The 22,122-nt window shown below is 50.7% G+C and overlaps 1 protein-coding gene across 2 annotated transcripts in view; it reads right to left on the bottom strand.

The window, feature by feature from the left end:
- The window catches only part of LOC127585189 (nuclear receptor ROR-alpha A-like), a 91,999-nt gene that overhangs the window by 10,154 nt on the left and 59,723 nt on the right, over positions 1–22,122 (bottom strand). For both annotated transcript variants that reach the window (XM_052042421.1, XM_052042420.1), the window contains 7 exons: positions 19,645–19,730; positions 12,134–12,275; positions 9,247–9,633; positions 6,096–6,217; positions 5,882–6,014; positions 1,968–2,075; positions 326–436 (listed from right to left, as the gene is read on the bottom strand). In XM_052042421.1, coding sequence (XP_051898381.1) covers positions 326–436; positions 1,968–2,075; positions 5,882–6,014; positions 6,096–6,217; positions 9,247–9,633; positions 12,134–12,275; positions 19,645–19,730 — 1,089 coding nt within the window. The remainder of the gene's footprint in view (positions 1–325; positions 437–1,967; positions 2,076–5,881; positions 6,015–6,095; positions 6,218–9,246; positions 9,634–12,133; positions 12,276–19,644; positions 19,731–22,122) is intronic.

Genomic DNA, 22,122 nt, shown 5'->3' with positions numbered 1-22,122 from the left:
AAGGATATGCTGGCCACCTTTGATTAATCCCTGGCTTTCTCAGTCTGCATTAATTGTTGTGGACACAAGGACAAATGTTCCCAATCAGTGCTCTGGGGGTGGGGAGTCTCACTGGCCAAAGCGAATCACCCTTCCTGCAGCAATGTCTGAGGTGTCACACAATGGCTGAGCCAGGCTCTCTGGAATCTCTGATTGGCCCACCTACCTTAGAAACATCTGGTTTATAAAGAGGGAGGAAGGGTAACTGGAGTGCAGTGGAAACATCATGAAGTAGACAATTATACAGTCACTAAGGGTGACCGTCCTCACTTATGGAGGAACTCACCAGCTGAGATCAACACGTAAGCAGAAAACAAGGCAATCTCATCCTCCACCAAGTGCAGCGCACACAGACTTTTGCCAGTTTCAAAGACGGAGTTGATCAAGTCATCACAACCTGCAGGAGAGGAGGTGAATGGAGAATGAGATCTCACCCCGCGAGTGACCTTTCGTTGTCAGCCGGCCCGCGGGGCGCTGTTTTTGCAGATTGGTGTAAATGTTGGAATTCCAAAATGATCCAAATAAATCACTCAGAATATGATTTGTCAGGCAATCCAGAAACTGACCAATGGGAGGGGAGTGTGCTTGAACCCATGAGAGCTTCTGTGACATACTACACTAATGATGGGACCAATAATGCTGTTACTGCGTTACCCAGCCAGTGGGTTCGGACCATTCAGAGATTCTGTATGGTTTGTAAATCCCCACACGTTGTTGATTGGTTTGTGCGCTCCACTAGTTGCACCTTTCCCTTCACCACGCCTACTCTGGTTAACAATTTGCTCCGCCTCCCTTTAAAATCTAAGCTTCCTTTTAACCCATGGACCTTGCTGGTCTCTGGGGCCAGACATCTCGCTCCCTTGCCTTGAAGCTTCTCTCTGACAACAATGCATTCAATCTCTCCTTGGGGAGAGATGGATGCTTACAAAATTTCCCGGCAAGTGATGTGGAAGTTACTGGGGACACGGTACCAATATGTGGTCTGTGGTAAACACTGAACCAGACAGAATCACAACCAACCAGGCAACTGCGGGAAGGCCATGATTCTTCCCGGCTCCTGGAATGTGATTCCTGCCTTGGCTGGAGATGTCTCTCTCAGGAAGTCCATCAGCTGTGCCTCCTGACTGCTTCCCAGTTTTCCTTCGATATTGGAGGTGATGTGATGGGGTTGGAAAAGATGAGGAGGGGTGGGTGAGTCAGGGAGGGGAGGAGAGAGGGAGAGGGTGGGGAGGGGTGCTGGGTTAGAGGAGGGCTGTGGGTGGGGTGGGCTATCACCTCCACCGGCGGCTGCAGTGTGCACCATCTACAACGCACTGCGGCTCTCACCCAGACCACCCTCACAGCACCTCCCGATCACACAACCTCGACCACTACCAAGGACGAGGGCAGCAGGTGCAGGGGAACACCACCACTTGCAGGTTCCCCTCCAAGTTGACATTATCCTGACTTGGAAATATAACCCCGGTTCTTCATCGCCATGCAGTCTAGAGCCAGGAACTCCCTCCCCGGGAGCATGGTCACCAGAAGGACTGCTGCGGTAGGTGTGGGCTCACCCCCAACCTCTCGGCAAATAAACCTCCGCTGGGCCACAACTCCCACATCCTGAAAACTAAATCAATACATGCATCCGTGGTGGTAAGGAGGTGGCAGAGAGTGGTGGGGAGAGGAAGGAACAGATGAAAGAGGGGTTGGAGGATCAGGGGGTGGAGGGGTCAGGGGGAGGGTCAGAGGTGTGGAGGGGTTGGTCAGCGGAGTGGAGGGGTCCGGTGGGGGGGGGGGGGGGGAGGGATGGAGGGGTGAGTTGGGGGAGGGTCGGTGGGTCGTGGGGTGGAGGGGTTGGAGGGGTGAGTTGGGGGGTCAGGGCTGTGGCGGGGTTGGAGGGTGGGGAGGGGTCAGGCAGACGGACAACACGAGAAGTCTTCCTTTACCCAGCGATTTGAAGATGTCGGGTCCAGCGAATTTCCCGTCAAAATACACGGTGTTGTTCTGGGAGTCGAACGCGCGACACATTCGGACAAACACAACTTCTAAAGAACCTGAAGACGTGGAGAGAAGATCAACAACTTAGGACCGACCTCGACAACACCCAGTCAGCACCGGAGACCGGGTCTCGGCAGAGAACATTACCAAAACCCATTTCCCAATCTTTCCCTTTAACTCGGCAAATCACTTCCCCTCCCGCTGAAACTCCGAGCTCTGACCGACTTTGCAGCAAAGTGTCTTTCACCCGCCTGGACAAACAGCCGGCTGCCTCTGGTCAGTGTGATCATTCCCTGCCACCCACACACTGCAGCCAGAGCACACAGGCTCTGCCACACTGGAGGAGAGAGGTTAAACTTCCAAAGCTGTTTGTTGCTCCAACCCATCAGCCAACCTGGGGAAGAAGTTGCCCTGTGAGGTACAGTGGTCCCAGGATTCCATGTTACATAACAAAAGGACCATGTGAGAGGTGAGAAACACACACAGTACACCCTAAACCCTCCCCACCTGAACTGTACCCATTATCCCACCAACTCTTCCCCAACCCCATCACCTCCACTGACTGCATTCGCACTAAACCCCCTCCCCACTTGAACTGCGGCCATCTTCCCACCAACTATTGTATTACCCTACGTTGCCTTCATTGATTGGGGCACAGAGCATAAGAGTCAGGAAGTCATGATGCAGCTGTATAAAACTTTGGTTAAGCCACACTTGGAGTATTGTGTGAAGTTCTGGTCGCCCCATTACAGGAAGGATGTGGAGGCTTTGGAGAGGGTGCAGAAGAGGGTCACCAGGAGACTGCCTGGATTAGAGGCCTACAAGGAGAGGTTGGACAAACTTGGCGTGTTTTCTCTGGAGTGTCAGAGACTGAGGGGAGACCTGACAGAAGTTTATAAAATGATGAGAGGCAGAGATAGAGAGTCAGAATCTGTTTCCCAGGGTAGAAATATCGAACATTAGAGAGCATAGCTTTAAGGTGAGGTGGGGAAAGTTTAAAGGAAATGTGCGGAGCAGTTTTTCTTTAAACACAGAGAGGGTGGTGGTTGCCTGTAATGTGCTGCCGGGGTGGTGGTGGAGGCAGACAATATAGCGATGTTTACGAGGCATTTAGACAGGCACATGAACGGGCAGAGAATGGAGGGATATGGATCACGTGCAGGCAGAAAGGTTTAGTTTAATTTGGCATCATGGTCGGCACAGATGTCGTGGGCTGAAGAGCCTGTTCCTGTGCTGTTCGATGTTGAACTCTGCCCCAACCCCACAACATCCCAAGCCATCCTAAGCCCTTTCACTGACCCACCTCATCCCGTCCATCCCCCACCACCTCCTCACCCCCCTTCCATTCTAGAACAGAAGGTGCGGTGACACATTACTGGGGGTGGTGGTTCTCTGGGAAAAACATTGAGAGGCAAGGATAATCTGGGCAGGTGAATGCCAGGTAACTGCTGGCACTTTTAAAGGATAAAAGAAGTAGAGAGGGGAGATTAAATAACTGAGCAGTGCGTCCACTCCACTTTTGATTGGCTCACTCTCGTCTCGGTGTCAGGAGGGTGTGGATTAACTCACTGTTCCAAAGACTGATCCATATGCAGACTGATCCCCCAGGACTGCACTGAGGGAGTGCTGCAGTGTCAGAAGTGCCACCCTTTCAATCAGCCCAGGCTGAAGTGAGGTTATACAGTAAATCTCACCGCACGATTTAAAAGCAGATGGAGTCATTCCCTGACATATTCCACCTACCAATAAATTATCTCTCCAGCAATGTTGCTCTTTGTGGGAGCTTGCTGTGCACTGATGTTAGCTGTGTTTCCAAGCTGCAGACACACAAAAGCAACTCACTGGCTGGAAGGTACTCTGGGATGTCTTGAGATCACAAAACACCCGTGACTCTTGCCTTCTTAAAAGTTACATCAGAGGTCTGAAAGGTGGAGTTTTATTTGTATGTTCAGGATGTATTCGGGTGATGAATGTTGTTTGGGGCCATGGAGAAAGGGAAAGAGAGATCAGGCAAGTGAAGAGACATCAGTTATGAGAGATTAAGAGACACTGGGCATTAAGATAAGCTATCTTTATGAGTTACATGAACATCTAAACACACAGTGAAATGCATCTTTTGCGTAGAGTGTTCTGGGGGCAGCCCGCAAGTGTCGCCACGCTTCCAGCGCCAACATAGCATGTCCACAACTTCCTAACCCGTACGTCTTTGGAATGTGGGAGGAAACCGGAGCACTCGGACGAAACCCACGCAGACACGGGGAGAATGTACAAACTCCTTACAGACAGTGGCAGGAATTGAACCCAGGTCACTGGCACTGTAATAGTGTTATGCTAACTGCTACACTACCGTGCCTGCACACTACATCAAAGAGTGAGATCAGATAGAGGGGCTGAGGCATCGAATGGTGCGTCAATGAACAGAGGAAACTGGCTCCCATTGGTCGGTGAATCACAGCTAAAGATCATTGACAGCATGGACGCAAAGTTTCAATGTCTCTTTAAACATTCATGTTCACCACACTATGGGAGAGATGTGACTGCACTGGACAGGGTGCAGAGGAGATTCACTGGGATGTTGCCTGGGATGGACCATTTCAGTAACAGGGAGAGACTGGAGAGGCTGGGTCCGTTCTCCCCGGAGCGGAGGAGGTTAAATGGGAAAATGACTGAGGCATATAAAATTATGAGGGGTATACATGGCGTAGTCTGGAGGTAACTTTTCCTCACAGCAGAGGTGAATAAAGCTAGAGGGCATAGATTTAGGGTAAGGGGAAAGAGATTCAGAGGGGATCTGAGGGGAACCTTTTCACCCAGGGAGCGGTGAGAACCTGGAACACACTGCCGGAGAGAGTGGTGGAAGCAGGGTCACTGACAGCATTTAAGAAATGTCCAGACGAGCATTTGAATGGCCCAGGCAGAGAAGGGAATGGGCCAGCTGGTGGGAGATGGGATGGGTGCTACTGCTGGGCGTAGACGTGGCAGGCCGGACGGCCTGTTTCCACGCTGCATGGTTACGACTGGAGCCACGTGATGCCCGATTTCCCAAAACGAGGATCGTGACCGCAAGTGGGGACAGGACAGCAATTGATCCATGAACTTCACTCGGCTGCACACTGTCCCCAGCATGTCCAAGCAATGATGGAGGGTGGAGGCGGAGGCGGGGAGGGGGAGAGAGGGGAGGCGGAGAGGGAGGAGGGAAGGGGGAGAGGGAGGAGGGAAGGGGGAGAGGGAGAGAGTTAGGAGAGAGAGAGGCAGGGAGGGGGAGAGAGGTGGAAGGGAGGAGAGAGAGGGAAGGGAGGGGGAGAGAGAGGGAAGGGAGAGAGGGGGAAGGGAGGGGGAGAGAAGCAGGGGATAGAAACTAGGAGAGGGAATCAGCACGGGGCCTTTCCTTGTCAATGCCTCCCACAGCCAGTAACAGAGTCAAGGAAGTTTCCCCGTCCACAGTTGGCATCCTTACAGAACCTACAGCAAAAAGCAGGCGAACCCACACACTGGTTGATAAACCCCCTCCATTTAACCCCAGCAAGGTCTACCTATTCATTATTCCCTCTTGCACATAACCTGCTCCCTCTAAATTCATCCAGACTTTTCCTTTGGGCCACTCTATGGGAAAGATTCCACATTCTCACCAATCTCTGGATTCTCCTGCTTTACTGGATTTATTAGTGATCAATGCGAACATCTTTGGTTATAGTGTCACCCAAGTGAATACACCATGAAGTCCTTTCACTGTCTTAAAGCCCTTACTCCCAGCTCTCGCTCCCATCCTTTCTTCTGCCCCTCCTCCTCCTCCCTCTCTCCCCCCTCAGGTCACTCCCACACCACTCTCAAGGAAGGAGCACCAGCTGTGAAAACTGGGTACCTGCTTTCAGAAGTACGATCTGATCATTTTGACACAGTTCCATGAATCCATCAATGCGTTTGGCAAACTCCACCACGTACTGAATTGCTTCGGTGATTTTGATCGCACACAGCTGCCACATCACCTCCCTGGGCTGGGTGAGAAGACCACTGTGTTAACGTCCAGGACTGAAGAAAATGAAGCTTGTTCCAGAGTCACTCACGGCTGGCCTTACCTTGTTCAGGTAAATCTCCAGCTCCTCCCGGACGTACGTTTGCCACATCAGTTGCTGCAGTTCCTCCTGGAGGTATTGGCAGGTCTCAATGTGGGACTTGGCAATGTTCTGTGCAAGGTGCTCTAGAGGAGAAAAGTGAGCTACTGAAGACACAGCAGACAATCAGGCCAATGGTCACAGAACGCCAAACAAATGACTGACCTGATGGGTGAATGTTTCTCTCCCCACAGCGCTGCCTGACCTGCTGAACAATGCCAGCCTTCTCCTTAAACCAATGAGGCGAGGAGTTCCATGCAAGTACAGGAGTCTCATCCAACCCAGGGAGGCACAGCGTCTCAGTGGGCAAAGCCGCTGCCTCACAGCGCCGGAGACCCGGTTTCGATCCTGACCTTGGGCACCGTGTGTGTGGAGTTTGCCTGTTCCCTCTGTGAGCCCAGGATGTTCCAGTTTCCTCCCACACCCCAAAGAAGCGGAGGTTGGCAGTTTAACTCGGTCGCTGTAAACTCCCCTAGTGTGTGGGTGAATGGTAGAATCTGGGGGGAGTTGATGGAAATGTGGGGAGAATAAAAAGTGGGATTAATGTAGGATTAGTGTACCTGGGTGGTTGATGGTCAGTGCGGACTCGGTGGGTTGAATGGCCTGGTTCTGTGCTGTCTTTCTCTCTATGACCCCATCACTAACTGGGGATAAAGCACCTTGCTGGTACTGATGCTCTCCACACCCAGCGAGTGAGTGCCCCAGATAGGGTCTCCTGCTCTCCCAGAGGCCATGCCTGGAGACCTGAGTACCCTCGTGTGCTGGTGGCCCCAGCAATGGTGAGCCAGGGTCCTGTGTGCGCCCGCTGGATCTGTGGCAGAACTTGTGGCCGAGCGCTCTGTATTTCCCTGGATGAGGATATTCTGGGATGGACCAGGCCCAGATCCAGGAGGTCAGGTCCGGTGCTCGGAGACCTCATCAGGGCCTCGGCAGCGAGGCTGGGTCCTGGGAGCGACCATATTTGGGCAGTCCTGGGAGAATGAGGTCAGCGACCTGTCACGCTGCAGTGGGAGCCCTCTCTGTCCTTTCGCCCCTCCCACTCTGTTCCCAATGGTCTCCGCCCTGGCACTGCAGGTCCCAACTCCCTCAGCCAACCCACCAGACTTCCCCTGCCCCTCCAATCCCAGGCACTGACCACACTCCCCTACCACCGATCATCTCCTCGCCAACCTGGTCACCTCCCCATTGAGTGCCGATGCCAGGGGAAACATCCACCTGGTCTAACCCCATGACAAATGGGTACATTTCAATGAAATCGCTTCTCATTCTTCTAAACTCCAGACAGCCTGGGCACAGTTTGCATAACATCTCCTTATACAACAAACCGTCCGTCCCAGGAATGAAGAGCAACAAACTGTTGGAGGAACTCAGTGGGTCGAGCAGCACCATGTGCCTGTGTAAGAGCCTCTTAAACACCTCCATCGTATCTGCCTCCACCACCACCCCTGGCAGCCCGTTCCAAGCACCCACCACTCTCTTCGTAAAAAAACTTGCCCCGCACATCTCCTTTGAACTTTCCCCTGTTGCTTGTCACACAGATTAACAAATTGGATGAGATAACACTAAAACTGGTGGTGTGGGGGACAGTGAAGAACAGGATAGAAGAACAAGAAAGTTACAGCAGGATCTGGATCAACTGGGAATAGCAGGTCGAGTTAACTCAGACAACTGCGAGGTGATGCATTTTGGGAGGCCAGGGCACACACAGTGAATGGCAGGGCCCTGGGGAACAGAGAGACCCAGGGGTACAAGTACATAGTCCCCTGAAAGTGAAGACATAAGTAGGCAAGGCGGTGAAGAAGGCATTTGGCATGTTGGCGTTCATTGGTCGGGGCATTGAGTACGACATGGACGTCAAGCTGCAGCTGTACAGGATGTTGGTTGGACCACACTTGCAGTATTGTGTCCAGTTCTGGTCGCCACAGAATGGGAAGGATGTGATTGAGATAGAGAGGGTGCAGAAAAAATTCAAAAGAATGGTGCCGGGACTGGCGGGCTTGAGTTATAAGGAAAGACCAGAGATGCTGGGGCTGTTTTCCCTGGAGCGAAGGGGACTTGGGGTGACTTTATGGAGGTTTATAAAATTATGAGAGGTGTAGTTAGGGTGGAAGGTCACAATCTTTCTCGCCCTGGATAGAGGAGTCTAAAACTAGAGGGCATAGGTTTAAGGTGAGAGGGGAAAGATTTAAAGGGGACCTGAGGAGCAAGCTTTTCACCCAGAGGATGGTGGGTATGTGGAAGGAGCTGCCAGAGGAGGTGGTCGAGGCAGGTACAATTATAACGTTTAAAAAACATTCAGACAGGTACATGGACAGGAAAGGTTTGAAAGGATATGGACCAAACGCAGGCAAATGGGATTAGTTTAGATAGGCATCTTGGTCGGCATGGATGAGTTGGGCCGAAGGGCCTGTTTCCGTGCTCCACCAATCTATAACCAGGGTCACGGTTTCAGTATAAACCATCAGCCATTCAGGGTGAAGATGAGAATAATTTTTTTCAGCCAGAGACTGATGAATCTTTGAAATTCTCTACTCAAGAGTCTGCGGAGGGTCAGTCACCGTGTTCAAGCTAGGAATGGAAAGGTTTTAGATCTTCAGGGAATCAAAAGATACGGGGTTAGTGCAGGGAAGTGGCACTGAGGTAAAAGATCAGCCATGATCACATTGAATGGTGGCGCAGGTGGGAGGGGCTGAATGGCCTACTCCCAGGTCTATTTCTGACCTATCTTATGTTGTGTTACGTTCAAGGCCAAGAGAGGTTTCTGGTCTATCAGGAGTGAAGGGTTCTGGGCAACAGGTAGGAAAGTGGAAGCAAGGTCAAGGTCAGATGAGTGCTCCTGTTTCTAACAGCCGTGTGGAGTGCTTAAACACGGGGAGTACAGCAGATGAAGGTCCAGACAAGCTCACCCATTGGTCTTAGATCACAGCAGGCAACGCCACCCTCACAAGGAGCGTCTCCCCTGGGCTTCGGAGACTAGCTGCTCGAACACAAGGGACTGTGGAGGTCAGGAGCCCACTTCCCCACACTCCCGTGCACCACAACCCACTTCGACAAATGCACCATTCCCCAGTTCCCCTGCAGACACACACTCCGCCTCTCTGCGTGACCGCCTTACCTAGCTCTGCCATCGAGGCAGTCGGAGACGTTTCACCATCCGTGAAGGAGCAGTAGGGGAAGAAGTCCGGGGCCGTTACATATTCACAAATTGGTTCCTGTTTAATGCCATTGATGTCCAGACCAGACTGGTCGGGAGATGGCTGAATGTCCAGGTAGAGGTTGTTCATGGCTGAGTCTGCCTTGCCCACTTCTGCCGCCTGCCCGTCCATGTACAAGTTGCTGAGGTCATTGTTCAGTTCTGCCAGGCTGCTGTAAGGTGGGGTCAGGGGCTCTGCCTCACCAGGCGGCTGCGCGTGGTCCCTCTGCTGTTGCTGCAGGCGATGCTTCTGCACCTCGGCATACAGACTGTCCCTCTGCTTCTTGGACATCCGACCAAACTTGACAGCTGCAAGGAAGAACACGCACCTATCAGGCGTGACAAGGAACACACACCTATTTATCAGATGTGACGAGGAACATGCACCTCTGTATCAGACATGCTCTCTTCTGCTTCATGAAGTCTGTGAAAATCTGAAGAAGACTGCAGATGCTGGAAATCTGAAATAAAAACTGAAGCTGCTGAAAACACTCAGCAGGTCAGGCAGCATCTGTGGAGAGAGAAACAGAGGTAATGTTTTGGGTCTTAAACATTAACTCAATTTCTCTTTCCATTGACCTGCATTTTCAGTTTTTATTATGAAGTCTCTGCTGTACTGAAGTCTTCCAAAAGCATGGACTTCACACAAAATCCCTCTGTAACACTCTGACAAGTTGTAAATACACTTCTCATCTGACATTACCCTCAAAGTTTTAAAGTTCTTATGTTGACTGACAGCTGGGGAATGAATTTCATTTAAGTTTCGCATGAATTCAAATCTCTGCATTTTAATTCTAAACAAAGGCATCAAAATCCACAAAGAGGACCTGGGGAAACCCCACAATTTGCCCTTCACCCTGGCTACTTAAGCACATACGTCCAATGCAGTCGGCAGAGAGTGCTGCACTGTAGAAAGTACCCTCTTGTATATGTGATGTTAATGGAGGTCCCATCTTCCACTCAGGTTGATGGGAAAGGTTCATCATTGTATTTCCTTATGGCACAGCAGGAGGCCATTCAGCCCAAAGAACCTATCCTTGCTAACAGAGCACACCATTCAGAAGGCATTGGTTTGCAGACATGTGCAGGTGCTTTTCCCCACTATTCTCAAATGGAGTCGCAGACTAGCCCAGCTGGTCCATGCCAACCAAGATGCCCCATCCAAGCTAGTCGCATTTGCCAGTGTTTGGCCTGTAACCTTCTCAACATTTCCAATCCATGTACCTGTCCAATGGTCTTTTAAAAGTTGTTGTACCTGCCTCAACCACTTCCTCTGGCAGCTCGTTCCACACGTATACTACCCATTGTGTAAAAAAAAGTTGCCCCTCAAGTTTCTATTAAATCTCTCCCCTCTCACCTTAAGCCTATGCCCTCCAGTTCTTGATTCCCTGACCCTGGGAAGAAGACTGAGCGCATTCATCCTATCTATACATGGTTTAAGAATTCACCAAAGTTTGAGCACAACATGAGAGACATCTTGCTCCAAGAGATGTCGGCACAAAGCATCTAGTGGGTCTGCTGCCTTGCTACCCAGGAAACCCTGGTTCAATCCTGACCTCCAGTGCTGTCTGTGTGGAGTTTGCACATCCTCCCTGTGACTGTATGGATTTCCCCCGGGTGATCTGCTTTCCTCTCATGTTCCAGAGACATAATGGTGATTGCAAACTGCACCTGGTGGAAGATGATGGCAGAGAAAAAGAATCAAAGGGGAGATGAAGATCATGTGTGAAATGGGAAAAGTTGCAGCAGCACAGGGAGAGAGGGAGAGGGGGAATGGGATTGTTCCTCTGTGAGCCGGCATGGACCCAATGACACAGGCCTGGTCCCTCTGAGGAAGAATATACTTGTGGTAGATGGACTGTAACAAGGGTTCACCATGTTGATTCCCAGGATGGAGGATGTGCCCTTTGAGAGAGATTAAGCAGATTGCGTCTTTGCTCACTTGGGTTTAGAAGAATGAGAGGTGATTCCATTCCAAAGGGGCTAGACGGGATAAATCTTTCAATATAACACTATAGATTCTGCTGCTCTTCAATTCTCTATTCCGAATTTGTAACATCTGCTATTTCAAATGGCAATGGATTGAAATAACTTTCCAACTTCCACACTGCCTCTGAGAGTGGAATATCCCCGGGTCCCCGTGGAGCTGTCAGATCAGTAAGGGCATAAACTGACCTTTCAAGCGGATTGTCAACTACAACACTCACAAACAGCTTGCCAAGCACATTCTCAACAGCAAACACATTAACCAGACACCCCCTGCATCATTGAGAGTGGTCCACAATTTGTACATCAGCGCAAAGTTAATTTACTCTGTAGTGTAACATCAAAATATTGATTATTCCTAAATACTCTGCATGAGAATAATCACAAATGCTGAACCGTGGTGATACTTTACAATTCTGGATTGTCAAGAAAATTGCTGCACGGAGCTGTGTTTCAGCAGCACTACTGTTAAGATTTTTTAAGAAGTGTTTTTAAGAACTCCTTTCATAAACCTCAGCCACCGGGAATGTGTGTTTGAGACAACTCCCAACCTTCACCCACCCATCTCCCTGAACTTGTGAACTGCAGAGTCTTTGAGACAAGCCTTACCCTACACACAAAGAGACATGTTTCTTTTTTTAAAATAGTGTTTCACTCTCTTTAAGAGAACAAGGCAGGACAGTGTGAATGAAGCACAAAGCCTGGGGCTCAACTTCCACTTTAACATTGCCTCTCACCATTACATGTGGTGCCCCTGGGAGCGGGTGATCCGTGAGGGATCAGGATGCGAAGGGCCGTCACATCACTGGGATTTGCAGCTTACCATCGCGAGACATTCCCACCGTCAGACACTTCTGTAACCGACAGTGCTGGCACCGATTCCGGCTCGTTCGGTCAATCAGGCAGTTCTTCTGCCGCGGGCACGAGTAGGTGGCATTGCTCTGCTGGCTCCTCCGGAAGAACCCCTTTGTTTGAAGCAAACAAGAGATCATCATTAGACGGGTCACACGTGGACCAACCACAGTGGCCTCACCGGAAAACCAGGGCTCAGTGCAGTACCTGGTGGGAGCAGATTGGGAAAGGCCGTCCTGTACTCATTGCGGATCAACTCTCCAAACACATCAACAACTTACATTCTACATTAGTTCTTGACTTGTCAGAGTCAATACAGCACAGATACAGGCCCTTCGGCCCAACCAGTCCATGCTGACCACGGTGCCCACCCAGCTAGTCCCAACATCAAGGAAAGCTATTCCATATCACTCACACTGAGTATCAATGATATCCAGGATTTTATATATTTACTTTTAACTCAATTCCACAAATTCCTTGGACACATTGGCCTGTTCACTCTGACCCCAGCAGACCACTCTGACCCACTGACCTGCTTCACTTTGACCTGGTGACCCTTCATTCTGACCTCTTGAACCCACCAATCTGATGCCCTAACCCACCAAGTTTTTAAACGCTCACCCACTGACTGCATCACTCCGATGCCCGATGAAGGGTCTCAGACCTGAAACGTTAAATCTCTCCACACAGACGCTGCCTGACCTGCTGAGTGTTTCCAGCATTTTCTGTTTTTATTTCAGATTTCCAGCATCCATGTTATTTTTGTCATCAGTGATCCTCTGAGAGCTGCTCTCTGTCCTGCTGCCCCCGTGACCCCTCCCCAGTGAACATCCAACCTGCTTCGTACAGATCCCTAGGCTAGTTCTTCACTCCGACCCCCAACCCCTTCTCTGACCTTCACTCTGACCCAGCGACCCCTCCCCTGATCCCTTGCCTTGTTCACAGTCATTCTCTGACTTCAACACTTCACCTCTGAATCAAAGTCAAGGTCGAGTTTATTGTCACATGCACAAGTACATGTATGCACAGGTGCAATGAAAGATTTACAGCAGCATCACAAGCACAAAGTACTCACTCTCGCCTGACCTCATCACTCTGACCCACAGTCCATCACACCGATCCCATCGCCCTGCCCCGCTAACCCCTTCCCTCCAACCTACTGACCCCCAACTTGTACACAATGACCCTCTGATCCCAACTCCTCCACTCTCACCTCTGACCCGATACTCCTTCATGGTCTGACTCCATTCCATCTGTCGCACTGACCTCTTCACTCTGACCCTGACACCTGCACAGTGACAGAGCTCATCATCCCTGAATCATTCACTCTGACCTGTCGACCCCACCACACCGACCTCAGGGTCATTCACTCTGACCCACTGACTCCTTCACAGTGACCCATCTGAAGCCATCACCATGATCCTGACTCCTTCACCCTGTCCCTGCTCTTTGACCCTGGGGTCACACAGCTTCCCTCTGACTCATCGAGAGGCAGGACCTCAAACCCCTTGACTCTCTGCTTCTGTCTACACACTCCCACTCTATTGCTTGGCTGCAAGCACGGACCCCTGACCCAGTCACATACAACATACAGTCTGCTGGAGGAACTCAGCCGGTTGAGCAGCATCTGTGGGAGGGAAGGAATTATCAACATTTTGGGTCGAAACCCTGCATCAGGCCTGAAACATCGACAATCCCTTCCCCCCCAACAGACGTTGCTCAACCCGCTGGGGTCTCAACCAGCTGTGTGTTGCTCCAGATTCCAGCATCTGCACTCTCTTGTGTCTCTGCTCTATGTTCAGCCCTGTCTCCTGACCGTGCCCCCTCTCACTCCACCCCCACCCTCTGTCCCAGTTCTCTGGAGGAATGGAAGCCTGACCTCCTGGTACCCATAACACACGTGTCCCGTGTGACTGTCCTGTGTATACCAGGACTGTGCTCCCAGCAGTCGCTGCACCCCATACAAGATCCCTCCTGCCAGATCGCACCTCTCTGCTGTTTCCCTCTGCCCTGTCATTGTTGGTTTACTCAGCTTCCCCTTACATACCTCTGGATCTTCAATCCCTCTGGGAGTTCTGTCTTCCCTCTCTCTGGGGGAAGCAAGTTCTCCTGCATTCTCCCTGGATTAATTGGCAACCACCTCATGCTCCTGCCTCTCACTCTGGTGTTCCCACAGTGATACCCTCACACTCGGAGAACTTCATAGAAACATTGAGTCACACAGCATTGAAACGGGTCCTTCAGCTCACCGAGTCTCCACCGACAATCAAGAACACATTTACACTAATCCCATTTTATTCTCCCCAGTTTCTAGCACTCACCTACATTTACAGTGGCCAATTAACCCACCAACCTGTGTGTTTTTGGGATGTGGAAGAAAACCGGAGCACCCAGGGGGAATCCCAGGCTGTCACAAGGACAAGGTGTTAACTCCCCACAGACAGCACCAGAGGTTGGGATTGAACCTGGCTCACTGGAGCTGTGAGGCAGTGGCTCAATTAAGCTGCACCACTCTCTCCAGCCTGCCCCAGGTGTCGGTACACATGAACACATGTGGAGGGCTGGGCTTTGACCACGTGGGCCACCAGTTCAAGCACATTCACTGCTCCCTGTCTGAAAAAGGGAGGGTTAAAAGTTGACATTGTTTGGTAGACTAATGATATTAGCTAAATGAATTGACACTAACACCTAATCATCATGAGGTCCTGCCACAACAGGCCCATATGTTTTAATCAGTGAGATACTTGCTGTTTAATTAGGAGAATAGCAGCTGACAGCTGCCAAGATACATCCAGAACATGTGTGTTTGCAGAGAACAACGGGGAGACGGGAACCGTAAATCAGCCCTCCCCATCGTTACAAACATTCTCACAGCTGTGTCAAATGAGCCCACAGACAGGGTAGATAGTACGGGTTCAGGACAAGCGGTTTAGAGGGGATCTGAGGGAGAACTTTTTCCACTCCAAAGATGGTTGGAATCTGGACCGCACTGCCAGAGTTGGTGAGGGCTGGTATACTCACAACTTTGAAGGAGTACCTAGATGAGCACTTGAATCACCAAGGCGTAGAAGGCAGTGGACCAAGTGCTGGACGATAGGATTAATCTAGATGGGTACTTGATGGTCAGCATAGACATAGTGGGCTGAAGGGCCTGTGGCCTTTGATTCCATTTCCATTTAGTTGCCATGACAACTAATGACAACAACCTTTCCCTCAATGTCAGCAACACAAAAGAGCTGGTCATTGACTTTAGGAAAGGGGGCGGTGTACATGCACCTGTCTACATCAAAGGTGCTGAGGTCGAGAGGGTTGAGAGCTTCAAGTTCCTGGGAGTGAACATCACCAACAGCCTGTCCTGGTCAAATCATGTAGATGCCACGGCCAGGAAAGCTCAACAGTGCCTCTACTTCCTCAGGAGGCTAAAGAAATTCGGTTTGTCCCCTTTGGCACTCATCAACTTTTATCAATGCGCCGTAAAAAGCATCCTATCTGGATGCATCATGGCTTGGTACGGCAACTGCTCTGCCCAGGACCACAAGAAACTGCAGAGCGTTGTGGACACAGCCCAGCATGTCACGGACACCAGCCTCCCCTCCTTGGACTCTGTCTTTGCCTCTCATTGTCTTGGTGAAGCAGCCAGCATAATCAAAGATGCCACCCACCCGGGACATTCTCTCTTCTCTCCTCTCCTCTTCCATCAGGTAGAAGATACAGGAGCCTGAGGGCACGTACCACCAGACTTAAGGACAGCTTCTACCCCACTGTGTTAAGACTATTGAATGGTTACCTTGTACAATGAGATGGACTATGACCTCACGATCTACCTTGTTGTGATCTTGCACCTTATTGACTAGCTGCACTGCACTTTCTCTGTAGCTGTGACACTTTACTCTGCACTGTTATTGTTTTTACCTGTGCTACATCATGCACTCTGTACTACAATGCACTGTGTAATGAACTGACCTGTGCGATCAGTATGCAAGACAAGTTTTTCTCTGTACCTCGGTACAAGTGACAATAATAAACCAATACCAATACCTCTCCCTGGACCAAAAGATCTCAAGAGCTGACAAGAGTTGACGTCTGTCCTCCCAGCGCCCTGGTCTGTGTGCCTGGTAACTGTGTCACCGAGGTGAACATAATGCCAAGCACTGTCCCAGTATTTATTGGAAATTGACTTTACAATTACTTAACCAGCCAAGCACAGTAGGTGACACTCGCACCTCTGCCGGAAGGTTCAGGAGACCAGAGAGACCACTCCAGCGCAGTACCTGAGCCACAACACTGGAGGCGCCACCTTTGGCTGAGCACCACTTTATCTGCCCTCTCAGACGACACAAAAAAGCAGTGGCTCAATTGGAAGGGGCACGGGATGGTCACCCAGTGGCACAGACACTTCTTATCCCTGAGCCAACATCACTAAAAGCACTAAAGTTTTCTTTATTCCTCCCACCCCCCCTCCCCCACTTTCTCTGCGACCTAACTCGTTCCGTTCTTTCCCAGTCTCAGACTTGAAACGTTAACTGTTTCTCTTTCCACTGATGCTGCCTGAGATGTTTTCCCAGCACTTCTGGGTTTTGTTTCAGATTTCTGGCATCTGCGGTTCTCATCAACAGCAGCGGCGGCCTAGCTATGTGTGGGGTGGGACGTATCCTGGAGCTCATTGGCCCTACTGAGATGGGGAGAGGCAAGACCCTCCTCTGTGTCTGAGGCCAATGAATCCCCAGTGTGGCTAAACTGAGCTCAGCTGGTGCAGGGTTACCAGGTCCGCCAGGAGATGGCTGTGACTTGGGGAGCCTGAGGGCGACCCGATCAGGGGTGGGGAACACACACCCACAGCCGTTCCAGTCTCCGAGCTCCACCTACTGGACCCTTGCTCCGGCTGCCCCTGGGGAGGGCGGCTGTCTGGGCACGAGTATCCCTGGCCATCCCCCAACATGTGCAATTTGCAGGCATGGTCTCCAGATAAGCAATCCACATCCCAAGCACATCCAGGCTAAATCCCTATCTTCGGAATCGACACGGTAATTAGTCATTCACGTTGAACCACTGGTTCACCAATAAAATGATGTTGTGTAGCCCACATAAATATCACTGTCTACAACATAAGCCAAGCCCTCTATAGGACGGAAAGTCCTATATCCACACCCATACAGGAAACAGGATAAGGTCCAGTGTCTCACGCATTCAATGATATCGTGGCTGACCTTCCACCTCAGCACCACTTCCCCACACCCCTCGATTCCTCCAATATCCGGAAATCTCCCGTTTTGGATGAACTCAGTGACCGAGCTCCCACAACCTCCAGGGTAGAGAATCCCAAAGATGCACCGCCCTCAGGTTGAAGACATCTCTTCTCATCTCAGTATTGTACGGCCAATCCCTTCTCCTCAGACTGTGACGTCTGGTTATAGACCCCGTAGCCAAGGGAAAGATCCTCACCGTATCTACCCTGGCAAACACTGCCAAGAACCTTGTACATTTTATGTGTGGCAGTGTATCCCCACCGGTTATCCCAAAGAAGCACGAGGAGAGACCTTAGGCAAGGCTACAAGGAGGTCACAGGGAGAGGCAAGGAAACGGCAATAAAGTTGGAAGGTGGGTACACAGAGTCAGAGAGTAATAGAGTAACACAGCACCGATAGAGGCCCTTTGGCCCAACTCGTCCATGCTGCCCACAGAGCCGGTCCCAGTTGCCTGCATTTGGCCCATATCCCCCTAAACCCCTCTTATCCATGTACTTATCCAAATGTCTTCTAAATGTTTTTCTTGTACCTTTCTCAACCACTTTCTCTGGCAGCTCATTCCATATACCCACTACCACTCCGTGTGAAGGAATTGCCCTGCATGTCCCTTTCAAGTCTTTAATCTCTTAAATCCATGCCCTCTAGTTTTTAGTTCCCCTTCCCTGGGAAGACCATTCACCCTATCTATACCCCTCATGATTTTATACACCTCTAATCTACATTCCAAGGAATAAGATTCTAACCTGTCCAACCTCTCCCTACAACTCTGGCCCTCGAGTCCTGGTAGCATCCTTGTAAATCTTCTCTTGTTAATGATGTCTTTCCTATAGGAGGGTGACCAAAACCGTACACAATACTCCAAGTCCGGTCTCACCAACATCTTGTACAACTGCACCGTAACTTCCCAACTCCTGTACTCAGTGCCCTGACTGATGAAGGCCAGCGTACCAAATGCCTTCTTCACCACCCTGTCTACCTGTGGCACTGCTTTCAGTGAACTATGTACTTGCGCACCCAGGTCCCTCTGTTCCACAACACTCCCCAGGGCCTGTTCATTCACTATCCCTGGTTTGACTTTCTAAAATGTAACTCTTCGCACTTTTCTGCATTGAAAGCCATTTGCCAATCTTCAGAATCAGATTTATTATCCCTGACTTGCCACTTACCCAGCAGATCAAGATCCCCCTGTAATTTTTGATAACCCTTTTCACTGTCCACTATACCACCTATTGTAGTGTCATCTGCAAACTTACTAACCAGGCCTTGTACATTCACATCCAAATCGTTTACATAAATAATGAACAACAAAGGTCCCAGCACCGACCCCTGTGGTACACCAGTAGTCACCAGTGTGAGAAACTACCTTCTGTGCTCTAGGCGGTTCATGGACTCCACACCATGTAATTGATGTTGCCTTTCTCTCCAATTGACCCTAGTCTGTTATAACTATACACAATTTTATATTAACAAATTGTCCAACATTTCTGCTTCAGATCTCAAAGCCCGACTTCCACTTCAAATCTGCTCATGTGGATGTTATTGAATCAGACTTGTTTGGTCTTTGGGAGATCCCAAAGGATTGGTGCCAAGAACGGAAGTACTGGTTGAAACTGCGTGAACTTGCCCCTACACTGCAGAATCACGAAAACGCAGTCCCAGTGGGACACCATGGTGGAATGAGGAATAATTTAGGGGTTCATTGCCAAGTCACCACTATTCCAGAAATCAGGAACAACTCAGCTGCCTCAACCACAGAATGACCTGATGTGAACTACCACATTCTCCCTGCCTACCGCATCAACAATTGACTTCCTTTTTGTATTATAATTTATACATATTGATACAGAAGGAGGCCATTCAGCCCATTAGGAGTGTCCAAGGGAGGAGGGGGCGTGTCGGGGGGGGGGGTGGAATATGTCCGGGTCATGTCTGAAAGGAAGGCGGAGAGGGGCGTGTCCAAAAGGGAGGGGAGGCTGGGCACGGGGTGTCCAACAGGGGAGGTGGGGGGTGGGGGGTTGTGTCCAATGGGGGAGGTGGGGGGTTGTGTTCAACGGGGGGGGGCGGGTTGGTTCCATTTGAGAGGTGACCTTCCCAACTACCCCTCAGTGAGACACCGCACCCCCTCCCCACCTTGGTGAGAACCCCCTCCTTCTTGGTGAGACCATGCCCCCTCCCACCACCCCCCGCGCCCCCCGCCCCCCCCCCCCGGTGAGATTCCCCCCCTCGGTGAGACTACCTTGCAGCCTTCACAAGTGATTACACCGTAATGGATTCCTGATGATTTATCTCCACAGATCTTGCAGGGGATGATTTCAATTTGAGCTGAAAATGAAAAACACACAATTAATCACAATTTTCTTTCATGTCCTGTGAAACATTCCTGAAGCAACAGCGTTCACCAAACCATTAATGTTGAGCCTAAACATTTCAGCTTATTAAAACTTTAGCAAAAGTTTAGCCAAGGTTTGCAGTGTCTTCGTGCCTTTCACCAACACCTGGTCAACTAGTGACCTGACTCTTACCTGCTCTGGGCAGAGTTTAACAAGGTTTAATTTTGTCAGGTTGCTCCCAGAGAAGGGACTGGAGCTTGAATGTAAAGGGCCCTCTTGATGAAGGGTCTTCGACCTGAAACATTGACTGGCTTCTCTATCCACAGGCGCTGCTTGACTGATTCTCTTCCAGCGTTTCTGATTTTGTGTCAGACGCCACCACCTGCAGGTTTATTTGTTCCCCACGTTTGCAAAGGGGCTGCACTGACCCAGCAAATCCGTGTCTACAAACACCATCGGGAGTCTCATTGATGAAGTCTGCACAAGGTTCAATCAGTGTACATCTGCGGGAGCCGTTCTGTGACCACCGTATAAATGGTTGAAATGTTTTTGGGCTTACAGAGTAACACTGTGCAGCAGGACACTTCCAAAGTAAAGGCAGTGTGAACACCGCACCTGGTGCTCGAGGCAGGGTGAGCTGTGGAGACAGGCGAGACCTGGCCAAGAGCGCAAAATGCCAGACGTCAGGCTCTGGACCTTCTTCCAGACTTAGGGACAGGAACGATACAAGCTGGTCACAAACAGTCTAGTGGCTCCCAGACACCCCGGGTCCAACACCACTCCTACTGTTAGCCCATCCGACTGCGAGGACCTCTACCCAGGGTCCAGGCACAGCCGCAGGTGTCGCTGTCGAGAAGCAGGAGTGAGCTGGCAGCACCTGCAGGATGGACGAGAGCGAGGTGTGAACGGGAGACTGGGTAGAGTGGGCATGGCCAACGAAGGGGACTGCTGACAGCAAGGTATGGCCGTTGGCAAGGAGGGCAAGTGGTGACCAGGTAAGGGTTTTCTCCTTCTCTCTCTTCGTGGAAGGGACTGGGGATTGAGGATGTGGGAGTTAGGGCAGTGGTCTGCTCCTCCTGTAGAAAAGGGAGATCAGGGACTTTTCCAGTGTCCCAGGTGGGAAGTGTGTCCAGCTGCAGCTCCCGTCAGACTGCCTGGAACGGTTGGACCTCATAAAGTGGCAACGCAGGTGGGTAGGGTGGTGAAGACACACGGCATGCCTGCCTTCATAGCTCGAGGCACAGCGTGGAGGAGATCGGTCATTAGGTTGCAACTTTACAAAACGCTAGTTTGGCTGCACAGAATAGTGTGCGCAGTTCTGGTCACCACACTACAAGAAAGATGTGACTTCACTGGAGAGAGTGCAGAGGAGATTCACCAGGACGTTGCCCGGACTGGAGGACAGTAATTATGGGGAGAGATTGGACAGGCTGGGCTTGTTGTCCCTGGAGCGAAAGAGGTTAAGGGGTGTCCTGATAAGTATGTAAGATTATGAGAGGCATAGATAGGATAGATAATCAAAATCTCTTTCCCTATAGTAGGGGTATCATAAACTAGAGGGCATGGGTTTAAGGTGAGAGGAAGGAGTTTTAAAGGGGACCTGAGGGTTTTGTTTTACACACAGAGTGATGGATATCTGGAACATGCTGTTGGAGGAGGTGGTGCAATTAGATACAATCAGTACATTTGTGGCATTGAGACAGACACTTAAATAGGCAAGGCACGGAGGATTTGCTCCTAACGTGGGCACATGGGATTAGTGTAGATGGGTGAAAGGTCAGTGTGGACGTGGTGGGCCGAAGGGCCTGTTTCTGTGCTGTACGACTGAGACAAAAACTGACCATGTCTGTCACAGGGGCCACACCCCCAGACTGACCCCGCCCCACACTGGCCACGCCCCCAATTCATTGATTTGATCAACAATTTTGAATTGGCAAGGGAGATTATTTTCTAAAGAGGCTGGGATCGGGGCTGTTGGGCTGATGCTGCTCTGTGTGTTGGTTCAGGGCAGGCTGTGCTGTTAGCATGCCTATCCACAGTGTTTCAGCAAGATCTACAGACGGGTCTGCTAATGAGGTACCTGGAGACATCTCCTACACAGTGTCTGCTCAGTCCGGTCAGGAATGGATCCCAACTGCCTGAGAAACCCGGAGATCTGTTGAGGATCACCCACCTCCACCACACGGACTCCGTCACACACACACACAGGTGCAGCCCATCAGTGGAAGTGCCCTTCAACTCTGCTCATCAGAAACCTGGTCATCCCACCTGCAGGTCAGCACCTGCGCAGTTCCTCTGCAGACACTCAGCACCAGGACCCGGGGGAGGAATCTCCCTCCAAACACAAGTTACAGCTGTCCTTGAACATCAGAACCTGCCCACAC

Source organism: Pristis pectinata, chromosome 32, assembly GCF_009764475.1.
Source record: "Pristis pectinata isolate sPriPec2 chromosome 32, sPriPec2.1.pri, whole genome shotgun sequence".
NCBI lineage: Eukaryota > Metazoa > Chordata > Chondrichthyes > Rhinopristiformes > Pristidae > Pristis > Pristis pectinata.
The sequence above is the reverse complement of the archived record's forward strand: the minus strand, read 5'-3'. Positions and strand labels throughout refer to the sequence as shown.